The sequence below is a fragment of the Pseudorca crassidens genome, chromosome 18 (assembly GCF_039906515.1).
Source record: "Pseudorca crassidens isolate mPseCra1 chromosome 18, mPseCra1.hap1, whole genome shotgun sequence".
Taxonomy (NCBI): Eukaryota; Metazoa; Chordata; class Mammalia; order Artiodactyla; family Delphinidae; genus Pseudorca; species Pseudorca crassidens.
Window position 1 is genome coordinate 65076074 of NC_090313.1, and position 13123 is coordinate 65089196.

A 13123-nucleotide genomic window follows, 5' to 3' on the forward strand; every position below is an offset into this window, starting at 1 on the left:
TGGAAGAATAGAGAATATACCTTTACCTCTCAGTTCTCTTCCCTTTTTCTGAAACGACCATTGTCAATAGTTTGATAAGTGTCCTCACAGTCCACTTTAAATGGTAGTTTCACATTTATCTGTTGTTTTGGTCTATATGGGACCATAAAATGGAACTATTTTACATATTCTATAGTATGCCATTGTATGAATGCACTGTAATTTATTTTACCACTTTCCTGTTGATGGATGGAGCTGTAGTGAATCTTTTTATACATATCCTTCTGTAGATGTCTGAGTACTTCAGTTCCTAGAAGGGTCAAACAATAGGCGTGTTTTATATTGCAATAAATATTGGCACATTCTCTTCTAAAAAGATAGCCAGCTGCTCCTCCAGCTGGTAGGATGGGGGCGGGGGCGGCATGGAATGTCTCACCATTCAGCACACAGATTTTCACTTAATTCCCCTTCTTATCAATTTAGTGACTCATTCCTCTTTCTGTTTTAGTTTCTCCAAAAAGTAAACTTCCCATCTTCTTTGGGAAATGGATGGTGTAGTCATCTAGAGATATAGGTAGAAGGTGGGAGATCTAAGTATTCCCTAAACCAGTTTTAATTAATCCTCTGGTTTTTTGTCCCTCATCCCCATTCCTAATTTCAGTGGTATATGCTGCCACTAATTCCCGAAGCCTTTGAAGTCTGCTTCTTAATTTGGTTTTAGCATCTTTGACTCAGCTGAGTCAGTTACTACTTATCTGTCCACTGTCCTTCCTCTAACATTTTGCTGATACCTCCTGTCTGTTATTGTTTCTTCTTCTGTTCTCTTTGTCTTTTTATTCCTTTTATTGCCATGTAGTACATATTACAGGGGAGCAGAGATTTTTAAAGCATGGGTTCAATCTGCTACATTTTAACTAGAAGTCCTTGTTGCTTATCTTTTAACTGTTCAGAACGTCTTCAACCAACAGTGATTTTAATTTGGACCTAGTCAGATCTGTTAGCCTTTTCCTGTTTAATCTATCTGGAACTTATTTTTGTATATAGTATCCCCTCTTTATCTCTTTCTCGTTTTTTCCTTTGTTTTATACTTGCCAGTACCACTTGGCTTTCATTCACTCATTGACTTATTCAGGAAGGATCTGTTCATTACGCCCTGCTGGAACATTCTGAGTTAAAAAGATGGTTGATCTCTCATCTAGGGGAAGAGTAATAAGAAATAAGATCACCTATGCCCTTAGATGCTTTTCCACCTAATATAGCATAGTCATAATTGCTATACCCATTAACTCATTATAACTTTATGTCAGAGATAGTCAATCTGTTAATGATTTAATAAATTGATTATTGAACTTGTGTTAACACAGCTATTTTTAAAAATGATTTGCAAAATTTTCTGTCTTGAGTCTTATATTTTAAGTACATCTAAGGATATTAATAACTAACAACAACAACAACATCTCAATCCAGAAGTCACCCTTGGATTTTTGAGAGCACGTATCACCTTGATTTATTAAGTCTCCAGTGCTACAGACCTTATGTCTTAGCCCTAACATACTCTTTCAAATATATTGAACATGTAAACCTGCCTTGTTTTTCACATTAGCCATGTTGGGTTGTTGTTTTTTTTTTAAAGAATAATTGTCACAGGAAACTGTTAGCAGTGTTTGACAATATGGAAAAGACCTTTAGCAAAGCGAGGCTTTTATTTTTCATTTTTTACCTCTCTGGATTGCACTTCTCCCATTCCTATCCCCAGGTGCATACGCCTTAAAAACAAAAGGAAAAAAAGTGAAGGAGTAACAACATGCTTGCTTGGTGGTATAAACTATTGAGAACCATAGAGAATTCTGAATGGGATTCAGAGAAAGATTTTTTTAAACAATAATTTGTCTTATTTTTAAAAAATACGTATGCATTTAGGGAAAGGACTAGAAGGATATACACCTTAGAAGTGATTAGTCTTGGAAGTGACTAGCCTGGGAAAATGTGAGTAGAAACTTTTGGGGGTTATAGGATAGAGAAAACTTCCATTTAAAAAATTCCTGCACAGCCTTTTCCCTGTATTTCATTGACTGTGACTACTTTTGTCTTTCACCGTTTTAAATATCTCTGAGATCGTGATGCACCTGGTTATGCTAGTCAGGCATCAGTGAAGGAGCAGTTGTCATTGCCTGTTGTGGATACGCATCCAGATTTGCATTAGGGGCGTCAGAGAGGCCATAGTGGAACACTCTTAAGAAACGCTGCATCGCAAATGTTCTCAATAGACGTTGGAAAGCACGGCCGCTGACAACTCCGAGTTGAAAAGCCAGTTCAGAAGAGTTGGATTCTGAATTTGAAGAAGTTTTAGGAATACTTCAGCCGATCATGTCAATCAGTTTTTGCTACATAACAAACCACCCCAAACTTACTAAAACAACAGCTAAGTTGTAACTGCTCATGAACTTATGGGTTTTCTGGTTGGTTTTGGCAGGTTGGCTGGGGTGGGTTGTTCTAGAGTAGCTTCTCTCAAGTGTCTGGTTGGTGTCTAGTTGGTTGTTAGAGAAGGCGATAGGAGGGTTATATGTCACTCATCATCTCACAGGCTAGCCTGGGCTGTTCACCTGGCTATAGAAGAGTTCCTAACACAAGGAAGAGCAGGGACTGATGTGCAAGCGCTTTTCAGGTCTTTGTCTGCATTGTGTTTGGTAATGTCCCGTTGACCAAAGCAGGTCACCTGGCCAACCTCAAATTTAAGGGTTGGAGAAACAGGCTGTATCTACCTCTTTATGGGAAGAATGGCAAAGGCACAGTGCAAAGGGGAATGTATACAAGCATAGGAGTAGTATGTGGCCATTTGGCCGTCTAATGCCTTAATTTATTTCTTGTGTGTTTTAGTTTTTATAAAAATGATGAATAGGGCTTCCCTGGTGGCGCAGTGGTTGAGAGTCTGCCTGCCGATGCAGGGGACGCGGGTTTGTGCCCTGGTCCGGGAAGATCCCACATGCCGCGGAGCGGCTGGGCCCGTGAGCCATGGCTGCTGAGCCTGCGCATCCGGAGCCTGTGCTCCGCAACGGGAGAGGCCACAACAGTGAGAGGCCTGCACACTGCAAAAAAGAAAAAAAAGAAAAATGATGAATAGATCTTTAACTGTCCAAATAAAATTTTTAAAATCTCTTTCAATAAGTGTAAGATAATTGTAAGTGATTAGAGAGCATTTTTAAACTTCTTATTTTGAGGTAATTGTGGGTTCACATGCAGCTGTAAGAAATGATAAATATCTCACATACCCTTTACCCATCTTCCCTCAGTAGTTACCGCCCACGTAACCACAGCACAGTATCACAGGCAGGCAGCCGGCAGCCGTGTCTTTCAGCCATGTTCAGATGTCACCAGTTCTACATGTACTCCTTTGTGTGAGTGTGTTTGTGTGCTTAGTTCTGTGCAGTTTTGTCACGTATGTAGATTCATGTAATCACGACCACAGTCAGGATACAGAACAGTTCTGTCGCCTCAAGGATCTCTCTTATACTCTTTCATAACGACATCCACTCACCTCCCACTGCTGTCCTTTCTTAGTCCCTGATCCTTGGCAATCTTACTAAATCCATTTTCCATTTCTGTAATTTTGTCACTTCAAGAAAGACGTACACATGGAATCACACAGTATGTAACCTTTGGGGATTGGCTTTTTTTTCCCACTCAGCATGATTAATTCTCTGGAGATGTATCCAAGTTGTTGTGTGTGTCAATAGGGGTTGTTTGCTGCTGTTGTTTTTATTGCTGAGTAATATTCCATGGTTTGAATGTACCTTATAGTTTGTTTAACCATTCCCCTGATAAAAGACATCTGGGCTGTTACCAGTTTTTGGCTATTACAATAAAGGTGCTGTAAATATTCACGTACAGGTTTCTGTATGAATACAGATTTCCATTCCCCTGGGATAAATACTCAGGAGTGCGGTTGCTGGGTAGTGTGGTAGTTACAGGTTTAGTTTTTTTTTTTTTTTTGCCGTACGCGGGCCTCTCACTGTTGTGGCCTCTCCCGTTGCGGAGCACAGGCTCCGGACGCGCAGGCTCAGCAGCCATGGCTCACGGGCCCAGCCGCTCCGCGGCATGTGGGATCCTCCCGGACCGGGGCACGAACCCGTGTCCCCTGCATCGGCGGGCGGACTCTCAACCACTGCGCCACCAGGGAAGCCCGTCTTTGTATCCTTTTAACAGATTCTTTCACAGACCAAAAGTCTTCAATTTTGATGGGGCCCAATTTTTCCTTTTATGGATTGTGCTGTTGGTGTCAAATTCTTTGCCAGCCCTAGAACCAGAAGATTTTCCTCTGGTTTTTTTTCTGTTATATATATAGTTTAGACCGTGATCCATTCTTTGTTGATTTGTATGAGGTTGAGGTTCTTTTTCAATTCTTCTGGCACCATTTGTTGAAAAGGCTGTCCTTTCTCCATTGAATTGTCTGTGCATCTTTGTAAAAAGTTGGGCATATTCATGTGGATCTGTGTTAGTCTGCTAAGACTTCTATAATAAAATATCACAGACTAGGTACCTTAAACAACAGAATTTACTTTCTCAAAGTCTGCAGGCTGGAAGTCCAAGATCCATGTGTTGGCAGTCCATAACAGGGTCTACTTCTGGGTCCTCGATTTTTGTTCCATCAACCTTTGTGTCTTACTGCCTGCCAATACCATACTCTATTTTTTAAAAAACTTTTATTGGCATATAGTTGATTTACAATGTTGTGTTAGTTTCAGATGTACAGCAAAGTGAATCAGTTATACATATATCTACTATTTTTTAGATTTTTTTTTTCCATATAGGTCATTACATAATATTGAGTTCCCTGTGAATACCATACTCTTTTGATTACAGGCATACCTTAGATATTGCAGGTGTGTTTCCAGACCATCGCAATAAAGCAAAGATTATAATAACGCAAGTCACATGCATCTTTTGGTTTCCCAGTGCATATAAAAATTATGTTTACACTACACTGTATTCTGTTAAGTGTGCAATAACATTATGTCTAAAAAAGTACAGTACATACCTTAACTAAAAAATACTTTATTGAGAGAGAGTCACGGACATATACACACTAACAAACGTAAGGTAGATAGCTAGTGGGAAACAGCCGCATGGCACAGGGATATCGGCTCAGCTCTTTGTGACTGCCTGGAGGGGTGGGATAGGGAGGGTGAGAGGGAGGGAGACGCAAGAGGGAAGAGATATGGGAACATATGTATATGTATAACTGATTCACTTTGTTATAAAGCAGAAACTAACACACCATTGTAAAGGAATTATACCCCAATAAAGATGTTAAAAAAAATACTTTATTGCTAAAAAATGCTTACCATCATCTGAGCCTTCAGCAAAGATCACCAATCACAGATCAGCATAGCAAATATAATAATAATGAAAAAAGTTTGAAACATTGTGAGAATTACCAAAATGTGACATAGAGACATGGAAGTAAGCAAATGCCATTGGAAAAAATGGTGTAGATATACTTGCTTGACAAAGGGTTGCTGCAAACCTTTAATTTGTACAAAAATAAAAGGCAATATCTGTGAAGCACAGTAAAGCAGAGCACAGCGAGACGAGGCATGCCTGTACTGTAGCTGTAGAGTCAGCCCGAGCGTTATTCCTCCCACTTGATTCTTCTCTTTCAGGATTGTCTTAACTCTTCTAGGACTTAAGCCTTTCCATATAAATTTTAGAATAAGCTTGTCTGTGGCAAAACTTTGCTGGAATTGTGGTAGAAAGTACATTAAACCTGTAGATGAGTTTGGAGAGAAATGACATCTTTACTATGTTGAGTCTTCCAATTTAAATAGTGATTCTTATTTTTATGATCTTGTATCCTGTAACCTTACTGAACTCACTAATTAGTTCTAGGAGTTTTTTTGTAGATTCCTTGGAATTTTCTACGTAGACAATCATGTCGTCTGCAAATAGTTTTATGTCTTCCTTTCCCATCTACGTGACTTTTCTTTCTGCCTCCCTCATCAGTGGCTGGAAATTTCAGAACTATGTTGAGCAGGAGTTGTGAGAGCTGATCTCCTTGCCTTGTTCAGGAACTTCGGGGAGAAGCCTTCAGTCTTTCACTATGATATTAGCTGTAGGTTTACCATGTTGATGTAGTTCTTCTCTTTTCCTAATTTGCTGAGAATATTTATCAAAGTGAGGGTTGGGTCATACGATTTTTCTTCTTTAACCTGTTGATATGGTAGATTACCTTGACTTTCAGATGTTGAACCAGCCTTGCAGTAAAATCCTACTTGGGTAAATTCCACTTGATCTTGGTGTATAAATCTTTTTATACATTGTTGGATTTGTCTGCTAATTTTGTCTAAAGGTTTTTCCTCTAAGTTTATTAGAGATATTGTTTTGTAGTTCTCTCTCTCTCTTGCTCCTGTTTTTGGTTGTTTTGTCTGTTTTTTTAACAAGGTAATGCTGGTCTCATAAAACGTGTTAGGAAGTATCCTGTCTTCTAGTTTCTGGAAGAGATTGTGTAAAATTGGTGTTAGTTTTTCTTTAAATGTTTGAGAACTTTTAAATTACATATTGCTTTTCTTTAGTAGTTATAAGATTATTCAGGTTATCTTTTATTTTGGTTGAGTTTTGGTAGTTCAATGGATTTTTTTTTTAAGTTGTCCATTTTTTTCAAGTTGTTGAATTTGTGAGTGTAAGGTTGTTTGGAGTATTCCTTTATTATCCCTTTAATGATTTCAGGATTTATAATGATAACCCCCTTTTCATTGCTAATATTGTTGGTGTGTGCCTTCTCTTTTTTCTTTATCAGACTTGCTAGAAATGTATCAATTTTTGTTTTTTTTGTTTTGTGTGTGTGCGTGTGAAGAACCAGGTATTGGTTTCATTGATTTTTCTCTATTTTCTTGTTTTCAGTTTTATTGATTTCTGATGTTATCTTTATTATTTCCTTCCTTTTGTTTGCTTTGGGGTTATTTTGCTCTTCTTTTACTAGGTTCTTAAAGTGGGAGCTTAGATTATTGATTAGAGACTTCTCTTATGTGTGCATTCAGTGCTATATATTTCCCTCTCAGCACTGTTTTAGCTGTGTCCCACAAATTTTGATTTGTTGTATTTTCATTCGATTCTATGTGTTTTTTAAAATTTCTTTTGAGGGACTTCCCTCAAGGCACAGTGGTTAAGACTCCACACTCCCAATGCAGGGGGCCCAGGTTCAATCCCTGGTCAGGGAACTAGATCCCACATGCATGCCACAACTAAGGAGCCCGCCTGCCACAACTAAAGACCCGCAATCCAAATAAATAAATATTATTTCTTTTGAGATTTCCTTTATGACCATGAATTACTTACATTAATTTCCAACTGTTTGAAGATTTTCCTATTGTCTTCCTGTTACCGATTTCTGTTTTGATTCCTTTATGATCAGAGAACATACTGTATATTATTTCAGTTATTTTAAATATGTTGACATTTGTTTTGTGACCCAGGATATGGTTAAACTAGGTGAATGTTCCATGGATACTTCAAAAGAATTTGTATTCTGCAATAGTCTGGTAGAGTGTTCTGTAGATGTCACTGTGATCCTGTTGGTTGATGTTGTTCAGTTCTTCTGTGTCTCTGCTAATTTTCTACTTGCTAGTTCTCACAGTTGTTGACAGTGGGATCTTGAAACCTCCAACTGTAATTGTGGATTTTTTAATTTCTACTTTATTTCTATCAACTTTTCTTTCATGTATTTAGAAACTCTTTGGTGCATACATAATTAAGATTGCTTGTCTTCTTGGTGGGTTGATCCTTTTATTATGTAATGTTCCTCTTTCTCTCTAATAATTTTCTTTGAAGTCTACTTTGATATTCCTATAGCCACTCATGCATTCTTTTTTTAAAAATTAATGTTAGCAAGATATGTCTGCCTCCATCCTTTTACTTTCAACCTACCTATGTTATAGGTAAATATTTGAAGTGTGTTTCTTGTATATAGCATATAGTTGGATCGTGTTTTTCTTTTGATGGTATATTTAGACATTTACATTTAAAGTAATTATTGATTTGTTAGGATTTAAGTCTCATTTTGTTATTTGGTTTCTGTTCATTTTCTCTGCTTCTCACTCCTCTGTCTTTTCTGGGCTTCCTGTGAGCTGCTTGAATATAAGGATTCCATCTTATTTTGCTTTATGTATTTTTTTAGTGTAGTTTGTATAGTTTTCTTAGTGGTTTCTTTAGATATTAAAATATCCATTAGTAGTAATTGCTGCTACATTTTGAATATTTGTAGTATGCTAAGCATTGTAAAGGAACTTTGTAAGATTTATGTCTATTTAACTTTATAAAACCCCATGAAGAACGTGCTGTCTTAATACTCATTTTATGCCTGAGGAAACTGTTGCTCAGTGAAGTTAATTTGCCCAATCATGTGGCTGTTAAATTGGTGAGCAAACCTCTGTTTTACTCCAGTGTTCATGCCTTTACTGTAATACTATACTACCTCATTAATGTTAATTTTATAGTGTAGGTTTTACATTCAAAATTGTAACATATTTTGTCTCATTTCCTAGGTTTTGATGATGATGGTTCAGAATTTCATGAACATATATTTCTGGATAAATACCTGGAGGATTTTCCAAAACAGGGACCAATTCGCCACTTCATGGAGTTGGTGACCTGTGGCCTTTCCAAAAACCCGTATCTGAGTGTTAAACAGAAGGTTGAACATATAGAGTGGTTTAGGAACTATTTTAATGAAAAACGGGACATTCTAAAAGAAAGTGGCATACAGTTCAATTGAAGATCATGGAAATTCTTATTTCAAGCTGTTGGAGATTCGTATTATAATTAAATAATTTTACTAGAAGTTTTCCTATATTGTGTTCATTATTGCATCTGATTTGAATCGTATAAATGTTAAATTGTTTAAAAGTATATGTACGGTGGTAACTGAAAAATATTCCTGCATGGAAAAAAGTTACCAGCTTTTATGGATTCAACTAGTAATTCTAAACAAAAAGAGTATCTTAGAATCACTAATAAGTAAGTTTAAGGCAACTTCCTGTAACCTTTTTCTTTTCATTCAGTGACCATACTTCTTTGAAATATAAGTCGCCATACATGTGATGTCATCAGAGGACTATAACAGTTGAGAGGATTTACAGACAAATTTATATGCATAGATTATATTTACATATACATGTTTCTATATTTGCATATATACATATTTATATTTCCACACTAAATTAACTACCCTTACCTAAGTCTGGGTCACTATAGTGAAGTAACCTTATAGAAATAAAGGGCTTATACTAATCACTTCTAGAATTTTAGGTCATCATGCTAAAATCAGAACTAATTTCCTTTTTTTTAAATTTTAATTTATTTATTTTATTTGTTCATTATTTTTGGCTGTGTTGGGTCTTCACTGCTTTGCCTGGGCTTTCTCTATTTGTGGCAAGCGGGGGCTACTCTTCGTTGCATGTGTGGGCTTCTCAATGCAGTGACTTCTCTTGTTGCAGAGCACAGGCTCTAGGCGTGCAGGCTTCAGTAGTTGTAGCACACGGGCTCAGTAGTTGTGGCACACGGGCTTAGTTGCTCCGCAGCATGTAGGATCTTCCTGGGCCAGGGCTCGAACCCGTGTCCCCTGCATTGGCAGGTGGATTCTTAACTGCTGTGCCACCAGGGAAGCCCAGAACTAATTTCCATTATGGTGTATAGCAACGTGATTCAGATTCATACAACTGAAAGCACTGAGGATTCTTTTAAAAAAACAAAAACAACCTCAAATTAAGAATTTAGTTTACAGTGGCCTCAGGCTAATAGTGTTCAAGCTCTGGCACAAGCAAACAAAAATTGTATGTGAAGGAACTCACCATAAACCCAGTCTTCAAATTACAAAACACATAAGGAAAGAAAGCACCATGAATGTATGCCAGCAGAAACAACAGACAACAGAATCAGACTCACAGAGCCTTTAAATATTGGGCTTATCATATTCAGAATCTAAAAATATGTGTAGGGCTTCCCTGGTGGCGCAGTGGTTGGGAGTCTGCCTGCTAATGCAGGGGACATGGGTTCGAGCCCTGGTCTGGGAGGATCCCACATGCCACGGAGCAACTGGGCCTGTGAGCCACAACTACTGAGCCTGCGCTCGAAAGCCCACACTGCACAGCTACTGAGCCTGTGCACTCTGGAGCCCACGCACCACAACTAGAGAGAAGCCTGCACGCTGTAACGAAGGTACCCGCATGCCGCAACTAAGACCCAACGTGGCCAAATAAATATTTTTTTAAAAGACTTATTATAAAGCTGTGATAATTAGCAGGATATTACACACAGAGATAGTTAAATAGACTGATGGAACAGAATACAGAACACAGAAATAGGCCCATTAGTATATGGAAACTTGATACATGACAAAGTTGGCATTGCAGATCAATGGGAAGAGTGGATATTCAATGAATGGTATTAGGACAATTGGTTATACACATGAAGGAAAAAAAGTGGATTCTTATATTTTAAAAAAATCCAATTCAGTTGAATTTGATACTTAAATGAGATAAAATTATAAACATTTAAAGTGCAAATACAGAAGAATATCTTTATGGCTCTGATGTAGGCAAGGATTTAAAATACCAAAGCACAATCTCTAAGAAAAAGATTAATAAATTTGGCTATGTTAAAATTTAGAAATTTTAATCAAAAAAGATACCACCAAGAGTGAAAAGACACGTGTCCAACATGGAGAAGATAAATGCTTCAATACAATCACCAAATCAGTAGTATGTATACAAAGAACTCCTAAAAATCAAGTAGAAGAAAAACAACACAAAAGAATATGGTCAAAATATATAAACAGGCATTTCATAGAAGAACTAATATAACTGGCTAATATATGAAAGAATGTGAGGAAAATGCAAATGAAAACCATATGGAGAAAACACTAATTCAAAAAGATACATGCACCCCAATGTTCATAGCAGCATCATTTACGATGGCCAAAGTATGGAAGCAACCCAAGTGTCCATCAACAGATGAGTGGATAAAGATGTGGTGTATATATACACAATGGAATACTGCTCAGCCATAAAAAAGAATGAAATTTTGCCATTTGCAGCAACATGGATGGACTTAGAGGGTATTATACTAAGTGAAATACGTCAGACAGAGAAAGACAAATGCTGTAGGATGTCACTTATATGTGGAATCTAAAAAATACAACACACTAATGAATAAAACAAAAAAGCAGCAGACTCACAGATACAGAGAACAAACTAGTGGTTACCAGTGGGGAGAGGGAAGGGGGAGGGGCAACATAGGGGTGGGGGGAAAGGCTATTATGGGATTACATGAAATTATGTGTGAAATTTTGAAAATTTTAAAGCACTATAGAATTTAAAGAACATTTCAGTTAAAAATTTTTTTAAAAAACCCATATTGAGGCCTTCCCTGGTGGCACAGTGGTTGAGAGTACGCCTACCGATGCAGGGAACACAGATTCGTGCCCCGGTCCGGGAAGATCCCACATGCCGCAGAGCGGCTGGGCCCGTGAGCCATGGCCGCTGAGCCGGCGCGTCCGTAGCCTGTGCTCCACAACGGGAGAGGCCACAATAGTGACAGGCCCACGTACCGCAAAACAAAAACAAAAACCAAACAAAAAGAACCACACCCATATTGAGATAACATTTGTGTATTCTTTAGATGGGTGAAAAATCAAAAGATAGGCAATATCACTCATATGTTGAGGTTAGTGGGAGTATAAATTGGCAAATACTCTTGGAATTACATAATTATATATAATATAACATACATATATAGTATGTAACTTAATATATAACATACATGAAACATTTAGTTATTTTTTAATAATTATATGTAAATACATAGTATAAACATCTACTGTGTGTGTGTGTGTGTGTGTGTGTGTGTGTGTGTGTGTCTTTATATAAACTGTGAACAACGCTTCTGGAGTACATACCTAAAGAAACCCTTGCAGATAAGTGCTGGGAGGCATTTACAAAAATGTTCAAAGTAGTAAAAATTGGGGAGGAAGTGCCCATTGCCTGGAGAACTAATAAATAAATTGTGGTTTATTCAGGCAGTGGAACTCTAAACAGAAGCAAAAATGATTAAAATAGAGCTATACACATTAATACAGACGAATTTCAGATGTTGAGTGAAAAATAAGTTGCAGCAGAATACATGCAATAGACTCCCATTTACAATTCTGAATATATTGCAGAGCAATAAATGTGATTATAACACAGATCACAGTAATGATAAACACAATACTGTAACTCAGGGAGCCAAGGGAGACGGGCTGTGGCGTTGAGGAGGGACACCCAGGGAGCCTAAACGGCACTAACATTCTATTTCCCAAGTTGGATGGTAGGTTCACAGGTGATCATTTTATTATCATGCTTTAAAAATTATATTACAGGGACTTCCCTGGTGGCGCAGTAGTTAAGAATCTGCCTGCCAATGCAGGGGACATGGGTTCAATCCCTGGTCCGGGAAGACCCCACATGCCACAGAGCAACTAAGCCCGTGCGCCACAACTACTGAGCCTGCTCTCTAGAGCTCGCAAGCCACAACTACTGAGCCCGTGAGCCACAACTACTGAAGCCCGCATGCCTAGAGCCTGTGCTCCACAACAGGAGAAGCCACCACAGTGAGAAGCCCGGGCACCACAATGAAGAGTAGCCCCCGCTCGCCGCAACTAGAGAAAGCCTGCGCGCAGCAACAAAGATCCAACACAGCCAAAAATAAATAAATAAAAAAAAATTATATTACAGATATCCCTTTGTATGTAACAACATTTCATGATATTTTAAGGAATGAATGGAAGTGGGTGTATAACTGGAAGATATGCAGAATCTGGCCATAGTTTTGAAGGACTATCATACCTTCACAGTTGAGACCATGACATTAAAAACATCCTTTCTTTGTCCATCTACACACTTAATTCTAAAGAATCTACTATCCTTAGATGCTAGGTCCCATGGTCTATGTGTATAATGAAGATACTCCAACCATCTGAGAAAAGAATGCTCTGTTCTCAAGCCAAATAGAGGACCACCTACCATTTCGGGAAGAAGCACGTGTTAGCCAAGGTGCAGGAAAGCTGGAAGGTGTAGGTCGGTGGCTGAGGGCAGTAGAGGTGGCTGCTCCATGC

At 38.1% G+C, this 13123-nt stretch overlaps 1 protein-coding gene across 3 annotated transcripts in view; it reads left to right on the plus strand.

The window, feature by feature from the left end:
- Positions 1 to 8812, plus strand: part of MRPS31 (mitochondrial ribosomal protein S31) — a 29213-nt gene extending 20401 nt beyond the window's left edge. For all 3 annotated transcript variants that reach the window (XM_067713155.1, XM_067713154.1, XM_067713153.1), the window contains one exon: positions 8517 to 8812. In XM_067713155.1, the coding sequence (XP_067569256.1) occupies positions 8517 to 8746 (230 nt within the window). In that variant the 3' untranslated portion in view covers positions 8747 to 8812. The remainder of the gene's footprint in view (positions 1 to 8516) is intronic.
- The last annotated feature ends 4311 nt before the right edge of the window (positions 8813 to 13123 follow it).